The sequence below is a fragment of the Misgurnus anguillicaudatus genome, chromosome 16 (genome assembly GCF_027580225.2).
Source record: "Misgurnus anguillicaudatus chromosome 16, ASM2758022v2, whole genome shotgun sequence".
Lineage (NCBI taxonomy): Eukaryota > Metazoa > Chordata > Actinopteri > Cypriniformes > Cobitidae > Misgurnus > Misgurnus anguillicaudatus.
This window is the reverse complement of record NC_073352.2, coordinates 35,467,248-35,491,330: the sequence shown is the minus strand read 5'-3', so window position 1 is coordinate 35,491,330 and position 24,083 is coordinate 35,467,248. Positions and strand designations below refer to the sequence as shown.

The following is a 24,083-nucleotide window of genomic DNA, read 5'->3' as shown; positions in this document are numbered from 1 at the left end:
AGCAGTGCGAGTCGACGCGGCTTTTAATATTGCTAGGCAACCACCTAGTCAGCTGTCTTGTCAATCAAATATTGCAAAAACTTTTGCTGTTAACTGTCATATTAGCAGAAACTTTAAAAAGAGGACGCTTGCTCTGACCTTGTTTGAGGGTGAGAGGTGCACAAACACGCAGGAGAGAGTGAACGAGTGGAGTCCGGTTCTTCAAAGCAACTGTAAACTTCCCTCACCACAACGTAAGTCCCGCATCTCCCCTCATTCGAGTGGACAATGGAAAGACGCGAATGACGTCGGGCGCTTCTCCGCTCTCAGTGTTCCTTCAAAGGAAAAGCAAATAAACAGCGCGCAAACGCTCCATGCCCACAGAATATAATTTAAAAAAGGCGCCTGCAACTGCCATAAACGCTTTTGGTGTATCTGAAAGCTGCATCCTCCAGAGGTCTCATATGCAGGCTGCATACGTCATTAAGGTTTATTTCAGATCATTAACTGAGCATTACATTCGCAAGTCGTGAGCATATTACAACAATTTGCGATTTAACTAAATTATTAGTAAACTTTATAATTGTTTGTAGTCTCTAATAAGACAGTCTTTATGCAGTAAATGCAATTTAAAAATGCGACCTCCGAAGGATGCAGTCTTCTATTTGAGAAACGGCCACAATTTCACCTACACAAGAACTCTTACACATATAATACATATTTAATCTTGTGAGGCATTAGGTACAGAAATTGAAATTAAATGAATAATATGTCTTTATTGTATAAATTATTATTCGTTTAGAGCTACAGATTTTTCAGATTTTTAAGGTTACTGTCTTTTTAAGATAAGCAAGAACCTGATTTCTGCCTCTAATCTATACATACACTTAAGACATAAACAAATGTTTTTATTAGATAAAGAATACCGCGGAGATGATTTTGTTTGTGTATGCACTGTCAAGAACAAAGATTCTGTGTTCGCTTTCTTTTTGAAACTCATCTCACCGTGTGTGCACTACTGAGTGCACTTAAGCACAAACACACAGATAGAGGGTGAATTATAAACAGTGCTTCAGAAAGGAGATGCAGCACAAACAGTCGCTCCACATAAAGTAAAAAGTGCTCTGATCACTGAATGTATTTTAATGGACTACAGTATGAGACACAGTAGTGCAACACATCAAGAGTTCTGATCTTTGAAGGGCATAGGGATGATCACGTCTCACTCCATACCGGACACATTCAACCGCATGTGCGTTTGTGCCTACAAATGTTAAAGCTCACGTAACACACGCTGTTTCTGCATTTCTGAAATTAATCTGGAGTACCTATGGAGTAGTATGACATCCTTTATATCTCTGAAGAGTCTTTAGTTTAATCAGATTTATAAAAGAAAGATTAGCTTTACCGAATCTTTCCGATAACGTACAAAAAAAAGGAGGAGTTATAACACGGGAGGATCGAGTACGAGTCATGCAACACTATACAACACTGTTTTAACTTATGATTCACTACATGTTCGTGTCATTTATATAATATGCACGCGCCTATTTCCAACATAAGACAGAAGTCTTACTTACCACGTGTAACTCGTCATGACCCGGTTCTGAAAATCCACAGCATCAAACACACACGCAAAACTCCGCTGCTAATCCGGATAATAAACTATATCCATTGTTTCCATAAGGCTGGATGTCTTCTCCTTACATCCAAAAACACACTTCTTGTTGTGCCATTGTTGACTTTTGAAATTAAACAAAGCTGAGTTGCATGATAAGCTGTTAGCAAGCTCTAGCGTCTCCCGCTGACTGAAAGCTGGGCGGGGTTTTCCGGGGGAAGTTTTCCGGCGGAAGCCCATATAAAGAAGTGATACGTATCGAAAACCCCTGAAACGTCAGTTAGAACCGTAATCGAAAAAAATTTGCCTACGTTTAGCATGAGGAAACAACTCTATAACTGTGTTAATAAGTCAGAATGCTTGAAATACCATTAAACCCCCCCTTTAACGTTTACAAGCCTTTGAAACGTATGCAAATGATAAACTTTACCCATTTAAGTTTGCATATTAATCGCATGTGTGAGCTGAGTCGTGGGTCGTGATCCGTACGGATTACGGATCAACTGTGGTTCGTTACACCCATACATATTACTATAATAGCAAATTACTCAATGGATTGATGGAAGTATGAAAGTCAATACTGTGACTGAAGAAATCCATTAGTTTAAGAGCCCTGCATTACAGCATTTATCACTGACTGTTCAGGTGCACCTTATTTATAATAAATGTGAGCCTTAAAGTTTATTTGACAGTGAGTTTATACTTGATGTTCATCTTTAGCCTTCATATATAATTAATTTATTAATACAATATTTTTAAAAGTATATTTTATAGGAGGAGACTTCCTAGACTTGGCAAATTAATTTGTTCAGGCGTTTGTAGGTACAGACACTTGTTGTTTGTATTCTTTGCAGTCTTTTTTTAAACATTCATACCGTTATCAGATTCATTAAGATGTTTTAAGAGGCCACATTTGTTACCAACCTATTGAAACAGGTGTGCAGAGTTATGAGTATGATTCCTTTAGTTGTAACTATAAAGGCAGCACGATAGGTTTTAAAAACAGAACATTGCATCGTATGCCAGTCTGCCATTTTACTTTGACTCCACATGGCACATTTTTAACTATGTTGCAGGCCGTTAGGCTTTGCTTTAATGATCTGATTACGAGCATGTGTTGACCCTCGGGGGCAATGCTGTATCAAACTGTTTCAATGTCTCTATTATGACAGGCTGATAACCTAACCCCTGAACTGTCCCCTTTATATGACAGGAGCTCAAGGACGTCCATCACAAAGACCAAATGGCAGCGGCCCGTGGCGTCCTTCAGAGGAACGTTCCCATGCTGTACACTGCATCACGCGCTTGCCTGCAGCACCCAGATGTGGCTGCCTACAAGGCCAACCGGGACCTCATCTACAAACAACTGCAAAATGCTGTCTCTGGCATATCTAATGCAGCCCAGGCTACCAGCAGCGAGGACTCCGGCTTCTCTCATCCGGCAGGAGGAGGAGAGCTCGCCGATGCCCTTAACAACTTCGATGTAAGTCATTGGGCAAGCTGTGGATGTCACATGTTTGACTGCTTTCTCTAATCTAGACCAAAATAGGCATCTAATAAGGGAGCGGAGAATTGGCATTCGATATCACGGCTAAGGCTAAACCGAGAAACTGCCTCCCTGTAATTGAGGAGAATTTGCGCTGTAAGCATTTAGTGAACAGATTTTAGGTAGTAGGTTGATTGCACTGGGACGGACCCCATAAAATGGTTGTGACTTTATATAAGCTTTCTTCAAAGTAATGTCTTGCCACTTCATTGTCGGGCAAATTGCGCGTTTGGTCCAGGTCTGGCAGTGGGGAAATGTGTAAAATTCAACATTAAAGGAATACTCCACTTTCATAAATAAAATTAAAAAATCTGATTATTTATTCACCCAAATGTCCTCCAAGATGTTTGTCTTTCTTTGTTAAATCGTTTTTTATATTAAATATTTTCTCCATATAATGGACTTTATTGGACCTCAACAGTGTACAGTTTTAATGCAGTTTAAAATTTGTCATGCATGACTTTTCGACGTGATTATGTAACAAGTAAGGTCACGCTGGCACGTCACATGGCTAGTGCAAGACGAGAAGTTGTGGTTTTAAAGTGCATATTTATAATGCTGATGGTTTTGCTAGATAAGACCCTTATACCTCGTTTGGGATTGTTAAGAGTCATTTTGAAGCTGCATTGAAACTGTAAACTTTTGAGGTCCACTAAAGTCAATTATATGGAGAAAAATCCTGGAATGTTTTCCTCAAAAAACATTTTTTAACAAAGAAAGACCAACATCTTAAATGACATGAGGGTGAAGAAATTTTATGAAAGTCTAGTAATCCTTTAATGGAAAAAGCTGAAATGAAGCATTATGAAATATGCAATTCCTAGAAGTCTGTCGGCTCAACAAACACAAGCGTAGTGCTCCTTTCGCTAGATTACTTGCGAGATTTAACTTAACATTTTTTGCTTGAGTTGAATATTTTTAACTTGCGTGAAGCCACTTTTGAAGTGATTATCGCATGTTTTCGTGGCGATTACGCTTCCCTGATTTGCTTGTTTGCATGCAAATCATTGAATTCACGTTTGGTGTGTACACCTCATTGGGGTTTTGTAAATCAACAGCCGCTGTAATATCCGAATCATCAGTAATTAATCATTGGGTCTGACCGTTGTAACTTGTTTTCAACTTTACACAAATGTTAGGAGCTTTAAAGTTAAATATGTAGACAGGGTTGTGTTTTTATAGTCTGTGGTGAAGGTGAAATCAAACTCTGAAGCTTTAGAGAACCGGAGTAGTGAGTTATTGACACATTTAATGTGTAATTGAGCTGTCAGGAATATATTTAATCATGCACTGAATCATATTACAATTGTATGTCCAAATAGATTCCAGCTACTGACGTCAAAGAGTCTTTCACAAGTCTAAACTTGTGTTATTTAGTTGAGTCAGGTCACTACCGTCACAGTTTCCACCAGCACCAAAAGATCATGGAAGTGTTTAGCAAATTTGACTACATAAGGATTTTTTCATTTCCTGATTTGACTTGTACTAATGAATTAAAATCGGTCTGTAAATTTAATTTGAGGTTAAGGGTAGCAGTAGATCATTAGCTATACTTCATTTATCCCCGCTTTCATTTGTTTTCAGAATAGGATGTTAACCATTAGTCGAGCCGGTTTGGTCTGCTGCACTCTCAACATTTTAAACAATCAGTTAGTGATATAAAATATTCAAATGATATGCATGAACTATAATGTTGCCATAGAGATCTTATAAAAGGAGAAATTAGATTATAATGGCATCAGCAGTGTTCTTTCAAAAGCCAGAGAGTATCCAGACACAGTACTTTATAAATGAGTTTGTGTTGAGAACAAGTGACCTTTACTTTAAAGTAATAGATATTTCACAACTGTACCTCGTAGGACACAGCTTTCCTCTCCTGACCTCCAGACCTGTGATGTTTGAATCTGTTAGTTCTTGCTTCGACTGACACACAGCCCTCAAATTTAGGACTGTAATCCCAATTCGAAGGCTGAGACCGAAGTACTCGACCTCAGAAGGTGAGCACTCGTTCTTTGAAGGTCGCAGCCCCAGATGTCCGCAAAGAGAATAAAATGAGACGGTCTAGCCTTCTGAGGATCCATAGTTTTCATCACCTACTATACATGCCCCCCGCGCCTGTCAGCAGGACACAGCAGAGATTTTTCTGACGTATTAAAATAAATATGAAACCAGATGAATATACATGTTATTTTAGAAAATGACGCGTTAATGTAGATTTAACTAACCAACAGAATATGAAATTAATCAACCATAGAAAAATACACTACATACACAGAATAGCATATTCTTTCTGCTAAATACACACATTATAAAGACCTTATGTTCACATTTGCTAAACATTTCTAGTTGAAAATTCAGATTATTGCTTCTGATTATAGAGATCTTTAGTTATTAGAACTCAGTGCGGACCAAACCACCCAGCTGCTGGCATTTTTTAAAAGCACGGCGCTTTCATTGCAAACAATTGAAAACACATCAGTCGCAGGTGTAAACGCCTTGGTGTACACGCCCCTAAAAGCAGATAATAAAAAATGAATTGAAAAAATAATCGCCCGATTAATCAAGTATGAAAATAATCGTTAGTAGCAGCACTAAACAGAGCTTTATAAGGCATTATAGTGAAATGGGATGAAAAGAAAAACAACATGCAGACTTTTCTTATAGAACAGCTTTCAATTTTCAATTCAATTTTATTTATTTAGCGCTTTTCACAATTGTTTATTGTTTTAAAGCAGCTTTACATGAATAGATGTAGGGGAAAACACAGAATAATCAATAGATAATATAAGAAGCAGAATACAGCGGCTAATAATAAACTGTACAAGCGAGTGTAGTAATAATGTAATGTATACAGTAAAGTGCTAAGTTAAGTCAATGTTGGCTGACTTTCCAGGGAATGAAAAAACCCCTAGGAGAAAAACCCTGTGGGAAAACTACTAGGAAGAGAAAAAACCTTGGGAGAGATACATGTATATTTATACATATATAAACACGATAAGGATATGAAACGGGTAAGCGGATTAAACTGGTTCAGCCGGTGGATGTTGGTCGCGCATCAGCTGGGCATCACGTTAAAGGACGGTCAGTAGATCAGTGGTGGGATGACCATCACAGCAGCAAGAACTGGGTCTGTTTATCTCATTGTCCTCTGGGTCAAGGGCGAGACGGGGAGAGAGCAACAGAATTCTATTAACGTAGGGGCCGTTCGCATGTAATGAAGTGTCACACAGTATTGTGGTTTAAAATCTGCTCGGTTCCAGACAGGGTAACTATTGCGGCATAAGTATATTACCCACATGAGTTATGTGAACTAGCTATTGCGGGATAGGTACATTTATTGGACATTTTATGTGAATGCTTTGTTAAAGAAGAATGTCTTAAGTTTTGACTTAAACTCAGATCAGACGAAATATGCACCGATTTAAGGCCGGTCGATTGGTGCTTCTCAAAATGTTTTAAAGAAATTTACAAGTTTAGTTTGACACTGATTGAAGCAGTTACATTAAAGAACTGCTGGTATCATTGTGAAAGATTGCCCTCGTTTTTCTGCATGCTTTTAATTTGTGCTAATTTTTAGTCGCTTGCAGCACACAATCTATTGAATGCTTGATAATGCCCGAGGTGTGTTTACAGACTGCACTTATTAAAACCATGATGTGCAAAATACATTATTTTTATTTGCTTCTTTGAAATGGATGCTTTTAGTCATTAAATAATGATGAGCGAAGGCTTTAAGAGATTAGCACACTACTTTATTTAATCTTTAACGTCCTAATTAGAGCCTGTCTATTAGACTTGCTCATAGCAACGGCGCTCTGTTGAGCGAGGGTGTATTGGAAACGTACATCCAGGCAGAACCACTCTAAATTATAAGTGTAAACAAAGTCAATGTAGGCGACGCATCAGCATCCTCCTGTTAAATTTGCAACAAATCAAGCACCGCAGCTACCCGTCTCGGTCTCTTGTGACGAGAGGCTTTGCTCATCAGGTTCTCCCTGCCTCGATTATCTGTCGAAAGATTTAGTACACAGTGGTGTCAGGACTGGTGTCACCCTGCTAAAGAGAGCACGGCAAATCAAATTGAACCCCGTCACTCCGTTGTCTCCACATTGATGTTTTCTCTTTTGCAAGGGTGACTTTTCATCCTCAATCTGGGGCCTATTCATTATTGAAGCAGTGGGTTATTGTCAAGTTTTTTTGTGCTGTCTTTGTTTCTTCAATCTTGTCTCTTGGGTTGTTTGGCTCAGAGAGTTCAGGGAGCCCTTTAGGAAGCTGTGATCTTTAAAATCGGCTTTGTCTCTGGGGTTGGCGTGTTTTCTCTCGTTTTTTGCTTCCTCACCCTCTCGAGGTAAAAACCACCTGGCTTTTTCATCTTCCCACTTGACTCTGAATAAATCTGGGAGTTTATGGATTAATGTACAATTCATTAGTCATGTGGAGCTGTAGGTGTAGCTGTGTGAGTCAGTCGCTCTCTAGTTCCCCCCACCCATCTCCCATTCCCTTTTCACTTTTACATCAGGCAATTATCCTCTGTCAGTCTAAAAACAATCAACTGATTCGCTCTTCTTATTTCTAACTAGCCTATGTCTGTCACATATGTCCATTTACTTATCAGGACTATGTGTGACCCATGCAGGTAAAATGAGTCGAAATGTGCACAATGATATTTTGATAGGAAAAAGTATGTGTCGATTTTGGTGGAAATTGAGGTTTTCATAAAAATATTTAAGTAGGGATGCACCGATTGGATTTTTGGGCCGATACCGATTTAAACAGACAACTTCTGGCCGATGCCGATACCGATATTAAACACTTGTATACAATACTATACAATTGGTCTATTAGCTAGTTTATTTCTGCATCAAATTATTTTTACTGAACATGGATTGGATCTAATTAACATTCAACTGACCAACATAATAAGAGAGGCACAATTAAGCTAAAACAAATATAATAAGACAGCATGACAACCTTCAAAGGTGGTTTTAGCTATTCAGCATTTATTTTATTAACAACATTAACTCATTTTTTACATATAATGGATTTCTTTATGCAGTTAATTAATAAACAATCGGTATCGGCCTTTCTCGTGCTATTGCCGATATGCCGATGGTTTCAAATTCACCAAATATCGGCCGATTAATATCGGTGCACTGAAAAAAATGATTCCTAGAATTTAATCAATTTTTTTAAGGTAAGTGGTTGCAATCAATTTATTTAAGCTACATTTAAACAAAAAAGATTAGTAAAGCAAAGTAAAATGTAAAACTTTTGTTTAAATGTAGCTTAAATAAATTGATTGCAACCACTTACCTTAAAAAAATTGATTAAATTCAATGAATCATTTTTTTCAGTGTGGCCTATACATCGGTGCATCACTATATTTAAGCACTTGTCTAGTGATCTCGATGCTCTAAATAGTCAATAAACATCTACAATTATCTTAATTTGAATGTTTTCTGAAAGGTGTACCGTCCTAAATCTCCATCCACATGCACGTCTGATATTTTATTTTTGTTTTTAAAACATGCAGGAATTAGAAAATAAAGTGCAGGACCTGATTGATGTTAAGAGTAATTAAAAGCGATAAGACATGAAAATGATCTTCCTCGTGCTGACTGACACATCTGAAGCATGAACACAGATGCTCAAGTGTGTGACTCCGATATATACACATCTACACAGAATTACAGTTTTAAAAATATCTGTTCCCACAGCTAAAGGGCCATATTTACTAAAAGGGGCAAAGAAGCATGAGCGCGTAATTGCAAAAATACACCGATGGGAGTGGGAAGATCTGTGGGTTGTTTATTAAAAAGGCGCAAATTAAATAACACCGGCGCAACAGCTGATTTCCCAAATGATCAGGCAATCTACTAAGAGAAGTGCAAATTTGTTCAGCGTTGCAAATAATCAGAGCTGATGCCCCTCATGTGCGGGTGATCTAACAGCACCTGATGCGCTTGAGTTCAGCACCACAGACATATCAATTGAAAATTATGTGTGTGAAATCCCAGCTAACAAAGCTATAGGACACTGAAAAGAACCGGAGGACAAAAAATTAAGGTTTACAAGAAGTTTTGAATCGCCTGGTGACTGTGTGACTTCCTCCTGTGACTCAAATAAAAAAATAACATGGCTTGGCAAACAGTAGCTTTGAATTCTGTTCTTCTGGTGTTACAAATAAACTCTTACATGTGGAAAAAAATCATCTGTCTTGTACTGTCTCTGCCAAGCCTTGTCTTATCAGCTGCAATTGCAGACATTTCAATCGCAAAATGGTTTGAGATGTTTTTTCTGCGTTAAATAAAGATCAGTCGTAAAAATAACTAGACCACACCTTTTCAGTGCTAATTATCCACTGCAAGTCTTTAGTAAATCACGACAATCGTTATTTAATGACAAAATTATGGTTTGCACTGGCGCAAGCTGTTAGTAAATCTGGCCTATAATAATGTTATGTTTAAGTAAATGTTTGATTAACAGTTGGGGAAAAATATTTGATGTGTAAGATTATTTTAGATCCATGCATTACAGTAGATCTTAAAGGGACACTCCACTTTTTTTTTTAAATATGCTCATGTTCCAGCTCCCCTAGAGTTAAACATTTGATTCTTACCGTTTTGTAATCCATTCAGCTGATCTCTGGGTCTGGCGGCAGCACTTTTAGCATAACTTGGCACAATCCATACAATCTGGTTAGTCCATTAGCATCACTCTAAAAAATAACCAGAGTTTTGATATTTTTCCTATTTAAAACTTAACTCCTCTGCAAGTTACATTGTGTACTAAGACAGACAGAAAATTAAAAGTTGTGATTTTCTATGCAGATATGGCTAGGACTATACTCTCATTCTGGCGTAATAATCAAGGACTTTACTGCTGTAACATGGCTGCAGGAGGCGTATTAATATTATGCACTGCCTGAAACAATCCCCTGCTATTGAAAGTTAAGGGGACTATTTTCGGTTCCTGCATGATATCATTGCGAATCACTGTGTCTTGTTTATGTTTAGGGTTGCATTAGATGACATCTTGTCCGTGTCTTTGAGATCGAAACCATTAGGAAGTGACAATTTAATCATGCAAGGTAGATGGTGAAATTAAATTTCATAGATTTCTTTTTATCGTTACATATGCTGTTCTTTCCCATACTTGTTTTTTTTTTTAAATTAAGTATTTGAGAGGAGCAATTAATCTAAAGTAATGTAAGTGAATTGGGAGGTTTCAAAGCGATGCATTTGTAGCAACCTAAGGCTAATGATGTAACATAATGGTTAATTGTAAGTGAAGCAAATGTTCAGCTTTTTTCCTCTTCAACTAATCAATACTCAGCACAAAGCATGCCAAGATTTTTCTCAGCCCCAGGCGGCTCTATCGCGTCTCGCGTCTGCTAGAATTATCGGTACCCTCAGACCTCCATTATATTGATTGTGCTGTACTATGTGATTGGCCCAGTTTTTACTCTTGACCTTGCTTGCTGCTTTTCAGGAGAGTTTTAAAAGCTTGTGTAGACCTCATCTCAGCAGATCGATCTGCGGACAGCTGAATTATTATCATCGTTGTATCTTCGTTTTAATGATATCCAGCTGATGATAAAAACTGGTTTTAGTCTTGTTTTAGACATTTTCAATCAGCCAAGATCAACTAACCTTGTCTAGGCATCGTCTTAAATCACCACAACACTTTAAACCTTTTGTCTCATTTCTTCGGCATCACACATTTTGTTAATGTGTCGGGTTCGATAAGACAGACCTCATGCTATTTATTAACATGACTTGGTGTCCTGCATGCTGGTATTTTGATTACAGTGGTGGGTAACAGAGTGAAAACATCCATTTGTAGTTTAGATGATCCCATGTGCACTGTTATGTCTTGTTGCAGACTTTACACTGACAAAATGTTGTTTTCAGTTGTTTAGATTGTTAAACACCTTTGTTGGGATGTCACGGTACCAAAATTTCAGTAGTCAGTAGGGCTGTGATTGTTGTCATAACCACCGCACCACCGCGGTGATAAAGTGCGACCTGCGGTGGAGTGCATGTTACAAACTAAAAAATATAAAGCACAATCTCGGCCAGAAAGATGTCTTCAAGTTTGTGTGAACGCAGACTCTGTAGCCATGTTTCCATCCACATGTTTTTATCCGAATTAAGTGATATCAGTGATGACTCGCTGGTTTGGGTTCCTGGTAGACCCACTTCTGCAGTGGTTCCAGTATTTAAAAAAAATGGTACTGATGACTTTATTTTTTTAGTACCGATTTTATTTGACAACCCTACACCTTTGTATATTATAACTGTACAGAGGTGAGGCAAGCTGGTAATATAGCTCAGTTATATTACTAGCAGTTTTAAAGGAGAGGTATGCATTGCCTCGCCAGATGACCGAGCGAGAGAGAGAGCAAAAGAGAGAGAGAGGGATAAAGAGAGCGAGAGAAAATGCTGGGTACCGCTGATCATGTGCGTCTTTTAATTTCCTGGTGACCGTGCTGAAACTTGAGCACACATGCGCAATTTTTCCACATCACTTCTTGCTGCTTAATTTGAAGCTGAAGCAAGTTTTGCAGTGAGTCAGAATGGGAGAGAGAGAGAGATGCTTGTTGCCATGCCAACATGACACGCAAGCAAAGGAGGTCAGATGAGATGAGGCTAATAAACTCTGATTCTAACAACTGAATTGCTGAATATTTTACCGCCTATATGACATCAGACAGACGGGCTCTTCACATTGCTAAAGATTGATTCTGTCTGCTGCTGGATGTTCTGCCCATTTTCATACTGAGCTATCGCTTTCCTGGCATGTCCATGACTCTTCTCATTCGTTCTAATTGCACTCGACATTGACAAGTTTATTTTTCAAAATGCCCGTGTGTTGTCCTTAAGTCAATGTACCTGGGAGAATTGCTCAAAAGATAAACTTGGGACATCTAAAATGTTTCTGCAGGAGAACAAGCAGTGCTTTATATGCACAACTGCACTTTTTTGCCTCGGGCTGAACTCAAATGGCTGTGCTGTTTAGGGTTAGTTGCTTCCTTAAAGATTCACTTAGACTAACTGCAGTGTTTACCAAAGCATCTTGAGGATTATAAGACCACATGGCCACAGTCCAGCAGAATCTGACCGTCTGATGCGTATGTCACACAGAATCTGGTTAGGTTTAATCTATTCGCCTGACTTTATGCGGCTTAGGGCTTTTTTAAATCAGTCGCCTGGAAGCGAAGGTACCGGGTTAATCGTGAGAGTGCTTGACGATGTCAGATCTTTTAAAGATGTTCATAGTTTTGTTTAAAGCTCCTGGTACCAATTAAACTAGATATCCGTGAGCAGAACTGTATTGCCATGTGAGATCACACTGCCCTGGTCTGATCATTTACATAATTTGCAGTTAAACATGATTTCTGTTCCGCTTGTTTTCTTTTTTTCATTTTGGTCTCAGAGGACAGTCGAAATGGCTTTCAAGACACTGCCTGTTACACACGGCTCATTTTAAAATCCAGCAAAGGCCATTTAATGCCGCCTGTGATTGAGCAAACCCATTGGCTTTAAATTGCATCAGGGTCCCAGACCATCATCTCCGAACTTGTGAATTATTGATATGTCCAGTTAATGAATATCATAGTATGTGCCCTCAGTGTTAGGGGAGACAGAATTGTTTCACCGTGTTTCTTCCTGGTCGTGCAGCTCGTAGTGACTGTCAACGTTTTTAAAAGTTGAACATTTGGTATGTGAAAGTGTAAATCACACTTTCGTGTTTCTAAGAAATGCTGAATGGCTTTGAAGGGTGTGAAAGTGCTTCATCTTCATGTCTTGCTAGTTTGTATTTTTTGCTCATGCTTTTTTCTTTTTTCTCCCTGCAGAAGCAGATCATCGTGGACCCGCTGAATTTCAGCGAGGAGAGGTTTCGGCCCTCTCTGGAGGAGCGTCTGGAGAGCATTATAAGTGGCGCCGCCCTCATGGCCGACTCCTCCTGTACACGTGATGACCGTCGCGAGCGCATCGTGGCTGAATGTAACTCTGTCCGTCAGGCCCTGCAGGATCTGCTCTCTGAGTACATGGGCAATGTAGGTGCACTTTAAATTCTGTTTATTCATTTCCTCCCCTCTTCAGTCACCGTCCCTTTAGTTTCCTATCCCAGAATAACGACAGTAAATATCCACCCGTTACCTCGAGATGGGCACTGTGTTGCAGGGAGGTAAGGGGAGTTTTATTTGGGGGAGAGTTACACACATCACGTTCTCTGGTTGATGTCGTCTAAAGACCTCAAGTCTCATTTCAGTTTGTCTTTGTTGACGGGTCGGCGTTTGAACAGAGGCACACAAGCTCCCCACTGTTACACTGATCTGTGCATTAAATTATTTGACCGCTGTTTGTTGTTTTCCAATAATTCTCACCAATGTCATTTTGTGTCCACATTTCATTTAAGCCTGTCTGTTTATTATCCTGTAGACACGGATTCATTTTTTTTCACTGCCAGACATGAGTAGTTTTAAAAATATCAGTTGAAAGGAAGAGCTTTACATGCAGCTCAGTGGGTTAGATGATGTGCTTGTGCTCCACAGGGCAAATTCAAGAACTGCATTCAGGTTTGCTGGTGCAGCTGAAAAAGTTTAATGCCTTCCAGAAAATCTTTCTTTTTTAAATATATAAACATCCAATATATCAAATGGAAGATCAGACCATCTGCTTTCAAACAAACAAACAAACATTTCATTCCATCTTTATTTGTTCTTTTGTTATCACCTTTCAAATACGGGTCGGTTACTTTAAAAACACCACATTTTGAACAAAAAGCTGAAATAATTGCGTTTTTGTAAAGGACTTTTGCTAGAGATCAGATTCAGAGCGACGATCAAAACATACACACAAGCTGTTTCTCAATATCAATGTCATCCTCGGAAGCCAGGATTTTCAAGGAGATTTCAAGGATGCTATGTCATCGACATCCGTCAAAGGACTATTCCAATGTCGAGGATCCTCAGAATTGCAACCAAGGACTGAGTCCTTCGTTGAAAAATATCCCATATACAGGAAAGGATGCATACGTGTGTCCTTCGCACTCTGAAATCACCCAAAATCCTATGCGCACAGTGCCGAAAGCACACCTTTGTACGGACGTAATGACGTGCACTTGCTAGCCTGTTCCATTTACGTGTTCTCCAAATTCTAAAGAGGAGCCTCCCCTAGCCTCTGAAGAAAGTGACTTGTAAGGACTAGTCCTACCAATGAAGTATCCTTGACATTGAGAAACGGCCAGTGTTTTTACTGTTTTTGGATCAGTGGATGCTTCAGTGTTTTATAAGTTGGGTAAGAGCGACACCTAGTGGATAACAGCGGAAACCTCGTCATTGGCAGAGAAGCGTTTATTCTTACTTGATAGACTCGTCAAGATAACTCGTCAATGGTGGGGAAAGAGTTAAATGCTTGCAAACTGGTGTCACTTTCAACAGTTTTTAGTGTTCAGTTGAACAAATGTAATGAATTTAGGGCTTTTATTTTAAAGTCTAATGTAGGCTTCACTCACCTCAATACTGTAATGTCTTTGAATTATCTTTATTTGTTAGAGTTTTTTTTAAATGTTAATTTTAATTGCAATGAATCACATTTACAATGAATTGTCACTCTTTCCTCTACTGCATATCTCTTTATTTCAAATCTTTGTTTAAACTAATCTCTTTCCCCAGAATCATTGACAACTCGTATGCAAGTGGAGTAGCCTTCCTGTTTCAGCCCAGTCTCACGAAAATTCATTATATAGTCACTTTTTTTTAAATGATTTTTTCGTGATATCACAAATTTCCGTGTTTTTTTTTGATCATATAACGAATTCCTGTTTTTGTGTGATTATCACGTATGGGTTATTTTACAAAAAATGACATCCTTAAACCCAACTCTAACCCTAACGCCAGGCGACATATATTATTTTTTCTAATTTATTTTTTATAAACCAAATCAATAAGGTGACATTCTAATGCAAGCACCAAATCTAACCCTAAACCGAAGCGACAATGATAAGAAAAAGCAGTTGAGTAACCAATACGTGATAATCACACGAAAACAGGAATTCGTTATACAATCACGAAAAAACGCGGAAATTCGTGATGTCATGAAAAAAGAAGAATAAAAAAATTACATGACTATCACGAAACCTCGTAAGACTGGGTTGCCTGTTTCCAGCAATGAAATCATATCGTATCCACTTTTCTGTTTGCCTTTTTGCATTTACTGCCCTTGTTGGGAATAACTAAACTTTATTTTAGGCTATAGGTAGATATCATTACCATCCAGCAGTGTGGAAAATATGAAGTTTGTGGTAACTACTGGCTTGATAATAGCAAAATTCCTTGCGGTGTCACATAGTAATAGCAGTGTGCTTGCAGCTGAAGGTTGTAGTGTGCCACATCACTGAAGATGATGTTATTGGGTGGATGGAGGGTGTCTTACAGGTGTCACTGACTATTTGTGTCATTCTTACTAAACGTCAGGCAGCAGCAGGTCACCGGCGCTGTCTGAATTCACGGCAGTGTTTTCGGCAACATGTGCTGACGCCCTCCAGATGGCTCATTGCAGGTTCTGCATAACACCAGACTATGATTGTGTGCAAGCTCCTCTGTCATTACCATTCATTTTTAACTTTGCGATGTACCTCCTAAAAATGGCTGTTTGATAACATCTAGTGAGGTGTTTGGCATGGATAAGGCATGAGCATTTAATTTCCAGGTCCTTTTTAGTGATCCTCAAAGAGTACTCATGCCAGAAATAGAAACATCATAGCAGATTGATTTTAGCAGTGATGGTAATCACTAATATGCAGCTATATGTGTAATAAGCTTGACATGTCATTCCACATTTGTCATAGTACTGTGATTGCCTTATAAGCGCCAACATAATGGGATGAGATCTTTAGCCACCCTGGAGATATAGAATTAGTTCTTTGTGTCCATAGAGACGTCCGTCTTTCTGAATGTATATGACATCCGTTCGTGCAAAGCATTCTTTAGTTCTTGTCCTTTTTTGCTGGCGGTTCATTTTAGCGCGTATTCATCCAAGCGCCCGGCCGGTTTCCAAACAGGTTTTCTACTTGACTAGGCCTTTGCTGCATGTCCGCCCCAACACGCAAAGCGTTGCTGTCCAGTACTGATGCACGGCTATCATGACAAGCCGCTGGCTGCTCACTCGCTCTGACGGGGGAAATAGATGAGGAACATGATATGTCCATCCTTTTTGACTCCCTCCTCCAAGGCTCCAGAGCCTTTTGGCTAGCAATACATTTCACATCTGAAATATTTTTTCTGTATGTTTTTTAGTTTAGTTATGGTATAGGAGCAGCTAGGTAGGTAATAGGGCTGCATAACGATTAGGGTTGTGCAGATAAACGATAATATCGCTAATAGCAGGCTTTCATAACGATAGTTGTCGATAGTTGTTGTTGTCATCATCATAGTTTCACATTAACATGCGTATTTGCATGCTTTTCCTTGCGTGAGAGGGTTTGTGGGCTTTACGTTGTGCAAGAGAGTTTGTAATGTGTGCGGATTTCTTCTTGCATGTACGTGGACTCAATGCGCGCGTCATGGACTCTTGCTCGGACCTGAATGCCCGTGGCATGGACGACTCCTAGCACCTGAACTTGTAATACGTGCAACTCTGACATTTTCTTGAACTAGATAGGTTGTTAGGCATGCAAAGGGTTAAAACCAGCAAGTTTGTTGTTCTGTCTCCCTGGCACGCAGGAAAATTTATAGCACCTGGACTTAAATGATGCGCTGGGATTAATGGCATCAGTTTTAAGAAGGTTGTGGTCATGACACGGTTACCCTTGCTGCTTTTTTGTCCACCAATCAAGTGATTTAAAAAGTAAAAAATGAAAAATAAATAAATTATTAAACTACTGCCCCGCCCCTCGATAATATTGTGTATCGGCGATCTCACAAGCATACCGCCCAACACTAATGACGATTAATTGCGACTAATTGTTTGCAGAATAAAATTTTTATGTTTATCATATAAAAATTTATATACACACGTAAATATTTACATGCATGTGTGTGTTTATATATACATAATTATAATACACCGTACACACACATGATATAAACAAACTTTTATTAGTTTAAGACTAATAGTCTCACATTCAGTTTGTGCTCTGACTTTTGTTAAGTGATTTCTGAAGTCCTGCAAAAGACTAAATTAATTTTTTTTAATCAGACTGATTTGTATATAAGAACTGTCTTGTTTGAAGTGACTCAGTTTGATTGAAGGAAATATTGGGCTGACAGCATATGGGCTCTGTCACAGCTCAGGCTGTGTGCTATCAGACCAGTTTTGCTCTTTTTAAACCATTTTTCTAGCGATCTAACTGTGTATCATTTTCTCTTCCTTTACATCTCTCTCCATAGCAATGCACTTTAAAACACTTTGTTGTAATTTTGCCATCTTTATCTAAAAGTAACATTTCAGTATCAGGATTAAGAATTGGAGGTTGTTTTTTACAGTCTCAATCTTTAAGAGTCATTATTCTTAAAAACCTGGCAAAAGGTAAGGCCATGCCAACGCCAAACACATTAAGAAAATGCGGTTTTCGCTTATTACCCGTTGTCCAATTTAGGAAGATGCATTGTCTAATTTTTAGTGTTAGCTAAGATTTTTATAGAGTGCATTAAAGGCGCAGTGTGTAGATTTTAGTGTCATAAAGGTTTTGAGATTGTGATTTGCAACCAGCGGCTCAGTCCACAGCTCACCCTTTCTTTTCGAAATGCATAGAGAAGCTATGGTAGCTGCCACAGGACAAACATTTCATTTTATTTTAGATAAAAACTGCTCATTCTAAGGTAGTAAAAAATAAGTTTAACATGTAAGCAACTGTTTACTTGTGTATAGTTATGTAGATTATATTGCATTGCTGTCAACAACCTTTTAAATGTTACACAATATACCTTTAACCAAATCATTGCTACTTTACCCCTGAATCTGAATATGCTAAAAGCACTTTTGGTTCGTCACTTATGAGCCTCACAAATAAGATGTTTGGTTGTGAATGTTTATTTGACAGTGTTTCTTACAAATTTGCTGTAAAAAGGAGACTTTAAATTCAGTAAGAGGTCTCGGGAGATTCATCTGAAATTTGAGTTGTGTAGCTATAGCCTCTGGCAGAAGCGTATCAGCTGAATAATATTTATATGAATGAAATAAAATGACAGTTTTCATCAGATTTATGGATATTGTATTGATGGAGCTAAATACTATTGAATATTCTTGACACAGTAGTGCTGCAGTAGTTCATCTTTGTTTAGGATTGACAAAACAATGTCTTTGCTTTAATTATTGCCTCAATTACGCATTTAAAATCAATCTGCGGAGCATATCCATAAAAATAGTCAAATCTTATAATGAATACTAACACTTTAATCACCGTTATGTGACCTGAATCTTAGTGGTTTGATTATCTTTGAGCAGAAATGGTGCATGTAGGCAGAAGCCGAAGATGCGCATTGAATCATAATTGACTGCGGCATCCCATTTTGGCTGAGGTTTTCACAAGCAATTTCCAGGCCGTTCAAAAATAGATTGTAATTAATTGCCGATTAGCACAGAGATTGATCAGGCTTCTGTTACAGGGAAAAGATTTGTAATAGTTACGGAGGACGTTAAACGCAGTGCCCGGTCTGCGCTGTAACCTAAACGCGGTCGATCGAGGTTTCGACTGAAGTCCAACTCGCTCTGATTAGTCAGATGATTAACAATGCAGAGCACAGCTAAATAAACAAGGCTCTTCACTTCCCCGGGCACGAGCTCATGCTTTGGAGTGTTGCGGTTTAAGCACGTATTTAATTATTCCATCCTCTCGTGACTCTTCCCAATGTTTCGGCTGCATTTTATTCATAATAAATATCTGATCTCCAGAGTCTTTCTGTAGAGGTGATTGCACACAAGGCGAGCTGGCATTAATAAGGTTTGACGTGTCAACCTTTTGACATTTTTAAATTCTTGAACTTGAAGGCAAACATCTGAAGACTCTGTTAAAAGACAGATGCCGGTTCCCTGCGAGCTTTTCGAGGCACTTGTGGACTGATGTGGATGAGAGACCTATGCGTGCACATCTCTCTCTTTTCTCTTCTCAGTTTCACATTTACTTCTTTGCCATGGGCATTTAGTGAGATTGACACCCAGTCCTGTTTCATGACAACTCTCTTTTTGTTTTTTTGAAGCCTCTTAATGTGATCCGAGTCCTTTTTATCATTTCTTGTGTTTTTTCTTCAAACAGCATGCTTTTTATGTTTTTATTTTTGACTTCTCTTCATACCATGGCCTTAGAATAATTCTCTTTTCTTATATATAGAAATAGCACTTGAACATTTAAGTGCGCTTCATTATCATTTGACCTTTCCTGCTGTAATTTTCCTCTTCAGAAACAAAGAACACCTGCTTGATAAAGCAAAGCTTTAAGTTTTTGGCTCACCTGTTGGCTTCTGGTTTTCCCAAATATTTGCCCGTGTTAATTAAGTTGAAAGATCCTGCACAGTTTGTTAAAAAGCCAAGGCACTTTTAATCAATTTGTCTTGTATTTATTTCAGGTTATTTAAAGAGAAACTGTTGTGGTCTATATCATTGTAACCTAATCTAGATGCCTAATTAAAAGAAATAACACAGAGGCTTTGGTTAAATTTACAGCTCTCTGTAACATGCAAATCTGTCATACGTGGGCGGTCAGATGGTTTCTCATACCTGGTATTTGATCATTTTTGCTGTTAAAATCACATCTTACTTATCAGGCAGATGGATGAAGTTTTTTTGCCAATGCAATTTTAATTGCACTAGGGATAAGACTAGGGTTATAAAGGGGCTGAAAGTTTCTGGAAATTTCCACCATGAACTTGATCTGAACTTGAATTTTATAAATTGGAAATGTATGGGAATTTTGTAGAGAATTTTGGGAAATTAATATAAACTTTATCATATAGAAACATAAACATTTAGTTTGCTCATAAGCTGACATGCATGCAAGGTAATACAAATAAAAAAGACTATTAAAATGAGGAAAGAAAAATATTACCCCCAATTTTTGAACAGTAGTTTTTATTGTTAAAAAGATTTTTGATACTTGCGCTCACCAAGCCTGGATTTATTTGATCAAAATTCCTTCAGAAATCATTCTAGTAAGCTGTGTGAATGTGACTGAGAAATAGGCAAGGTAGAAATTCAACTGAAATTGCATTAAATATTGTTGTTTTAACTACATGTAAAGTTCCCTGTAATTTCCAGTTTATTCGTGTTAATTTCCATTAATTCCCATGGCAAGTTTCTAGCCTTGAGAATTCACAAAATTTTGCAACTCTAAATAAGACGCATTTTGTCCCTTTCAAAGAGACTGAAGAGGAAAGAGTTTCCTATATACAGATTTTAGTACTATGATTTTTGGTACACACATGTCCATTGTATTGTATTTGTTTTGGTATGATCTGTCAGATCTCTAAGGGTTACTGATATTTAATTGCTGTTTATCCAGCTATCTAATCTACCCGCCAGTGTTTTTTACCTTTCATCCAGCTTCTTTTTTATTGATCTGGGTGTTTTGGCTAAAAGCACTTTCTTTACAATGTACCCTAATGAAGAGGCTTTTAGGTTTGTTCCTTTTTCTTTGTCTTTTTCTGTATTTTCCTGTAGAGCGGAATTAGATGGTAATTGTTTCTCATGAGGATATTTGTAAAAATAAATCTACATATTGATGCAATAATAATGGCCCATTTGAAATGTTTTCATGATTTTTTTTTTTTCTATTTTTTCTTATTAGTTCAACTTGCTGTAGTGGAGCAGTCATGAAAGATTGGAAGGTTTACAGGATTGATTCTTTTGATTCGATCCCCTTTAATAAATACAGAAATGTGAATTTGAACAGCAATTAGATTACCACATGACCTTGGGAAAAACACGGACAATAGAATAGAAAATTGAGTCGGCAAAATAGCAGAAGAGCTATTCTGTAATTGATGGAAAAAACTCAAATACTAACTTGTGTATATGTTAAGGATAAATTACTTTCCTTTAGAAACAAGTACTGTCCAAAACTATTACTTTATCAATTTAAGGCTTTAAGTGGTACACCAGATTTACTCTTTAAAAGATGGTGCTGTGTTGTACAATTATAACACACAGTTTCACAACATAAAAGTAATAATTAACCTCATGCCCCTAATGTAACTACTGTTAATATAGTCAGAGAGACGTGTATGATAAAGACTGTAAATTACTAAAATCAAAAATAGCAGTTTAGCCCATTTAGTCCACTTTTCTTTAGATGGTGATTGATTTTTACGTTGTGTTTTATTATTTGATTCTGCTTTACCACAGCACCTTATGTTGCATATAAATTGATGGTGAAACAGGTCTGGCTTGACCTCTTATAAGGTTTAATTACGAGCTGATAAAATGCAAGTTTAGGCAACGAAGGCGTGTCAGTTTTAGGATTTGTGCTCTGCTCTCCACATTTACTGCATTACGCTGAGAGAGAGAGAGAGAGACCCAAACCACTGATGATTTTAATATTTTTATTCATCTCTCTTATCCTCGTGGGTTTAGACTGGCACTGCCGCAGAGTCATGGCATCGCTCTGTGACTGAAAGTTTCTATTAAAGCCCCTTGACAGCTTTGACGTGCTGTGGAAGGTTTAAATGACAGCTCAGACCCTTGTTGAAGGTTATGTTTGGTGCCATCTCACCACTTTTAGGATGCTAAGTGACCCCCTGCTGGGTCGCCTTTTTGCTTTCTTGTCCTAGTTATATATGAATGCGATGGTTTGGTTTTGTCACGCTTACAAGTAAACATTTGACTCTTTTCACCTGCTCAGAAGAGTTCATTGTTTGTGTGCATTGGGACAGATTATTGAGTGCCCGAGCTGAATACTGTGATGTCCGGTTATAACAGAGAGAATAAATGACCTTAATAATGGCAGATATATTGTACTAGAAGTTAATGCTGTGATGTGTTTTCTCCTGTGGTATTTTATTCTTGTCTACTAATGCAACTTTGATGAGCTACAGTCCAGATTGTGAACTTTTGCCAACCTTTTATTTTTCTCCTATTGTAATATTTTGTTTCAGCACAAAAGCTGGGTAGCCTGGCAGAGCTGGTATTGTATCACACTATAAATGCTGCTTTATTTTCTTTTTATTCACCATGTAAAGGCTTATTTTTATTTTTAAGACACTCGGTGAAACCTCGAGTGAGTGCCACCGCCTCATTCAAACTAGAAATCATAGCTTGATGGTCATTTTCAGCCGTTGCCAATAATTGGAAATTTTCCCATTCTGTAGCTTTGGGAAAATTTGGAAATTTCTAATTGGAAACTTAATCTGAATGTATAGGAGTTTACAGGAATTTGTAGCAATTATTTGGAAATTTAGGAGAATTTATATAGCCTATATCATATGATCAAACAATGTTAATTTCTGTTTGTATAAGCAGACATGTATGTGAGTTTACAGGAATTTGAGCACATTTTGGTATTTGCTAGTTAAAGTGTTAAAATGCAGCAAGTGTGGCTTCTGTGGTACTAGTCAAGGCCTGGCAAATGAAGGGAATATTTATTTCCCATATATTCTCGTTAATTTCTCCCTTTATTCCTGGAATTTTGCAACCCTAGTTAGGTTAAGGGGTAGGTGTAAGAATGGTACCTAGTTATTACTTGGTTACAGTCTGAGTAAAATAGCAAGCTGAATTTGCTTTAGATGCATTTAATTAACTTGTGTCCTTGATCATAATGTAGTTTTATGAAAGCAGTATGACCAGACAATGGCGCTTATCTTTGGCCTCTTGTACCGTATTTGCGGATATGAAGTTCTGTTTGACAAACGCTCTGCTAAGAGTGATGACTGTTTAGCATTCTGTATCGATCTGAAGGGTGAAAGTAACTTTATATTCCAGCTTTTAGTGGAGGTCACCACAGGTTTCTGTTTAAGAAACTAAAATGGAATTGAATCGTTTGATTAAATGATTGTTTTGATAGATGATGCGTCAGTGCCTTCTGGAACAGAAGTGCTATTTGTGCTCAATACCAAGAAGTTGGCAGATTTGTCTCTTGTGGCCCAAAAAATGAATAATGGACGTCAGCGTGTGCAGTGTTTCAGTAACCACCGTCGCCCTGATATCTTTCAATGTGTCCTCCAAAACGTTTTAATCCACATTTTCAAGAAATTGTTGTTTTTCCATCTTGTAAGTTTTAATCGTAGATTCGCGTTGTCAATAATTTTCTGGTTGCTCGGTAAGTGCTTGTCACTGTCACCTTTGTCAGATGTAGTTTTCCAGACAGTTAATCATAATCCTTGTTTAAATGGAGCAAACCCCATTTACTTTTTCCTTGTTGGGGGGAATACATGCTTTCTAGGTTGCAAGGTGAAAGTGTTTTAATTGTTATGTATTCTTACATTTCTTGCTTTGGAGATGACGCTGAACGCTGATGCATATTCAGAATTGTGGCTTTAACAAGTTATTACTTTTGAGAGGGGGGAATATTTTGGTTTCCAGTCATATGTAATTGTAGTTAAGCAATCAGATCATTCTTTGTAAATGTATTTTGTTTTCTAAAGTAACTCATGCAAAGCTAGTTTTATGTTATTTATGTTGGATTTCTGCAGAAAATAATGTAGATTTTGATTTTCTGGTCTTGGATATACAGATGATTGGTCTGATTTTTTAAATAGGTTTGGAACGGTTAATTCTTGAATGAATGAATTTAAAGTATTATGCTGAAATGCCGCTACATCCAAAAGCCAGAGGGCGCTCTCGTTCAGAAACGCCATTTGTGCTGCAGAAGAAGTACCATTACAAACACTTCCAAGAAATGTCTAATGCTGCGTTTACACCAACCACGTTTGAGGCGTCAAAATCGCATCTATCGCGCCTAGTTTGCCGCTTGAACAGTTTAAATGCATTTGCGCGTCTAAAG

At 38.0% G+C, this 24,083-nt stretch overlaps 1 protein-coding gene across 1 annotated transcript in view; it reads left to right on the top strand.

Annotated features, from left to right (window-relative positions):
• The window catches only part of ctnna1 (catenin (cadherin-associated protein), alpha 1), a 109,335-nt gene that overhangs the window by 16,487 nt on the left and 68,765 nt on the right, over positions 1–24,083 (top strand). The window contains exons 6-7 of the mRNA XM_073854557.1: positions 2,811–3,080; positions 13,003–13,206. Of these exons, the coding sequence (XP_073710658.1) occupies positions 2,811–3,080; positions 13,003–13,206 (474 nt within the window). The remainder of the gene's footprint in view (positions 1–2,810; positions 3,081–13,002; positions 13,207–24,083) is intronic.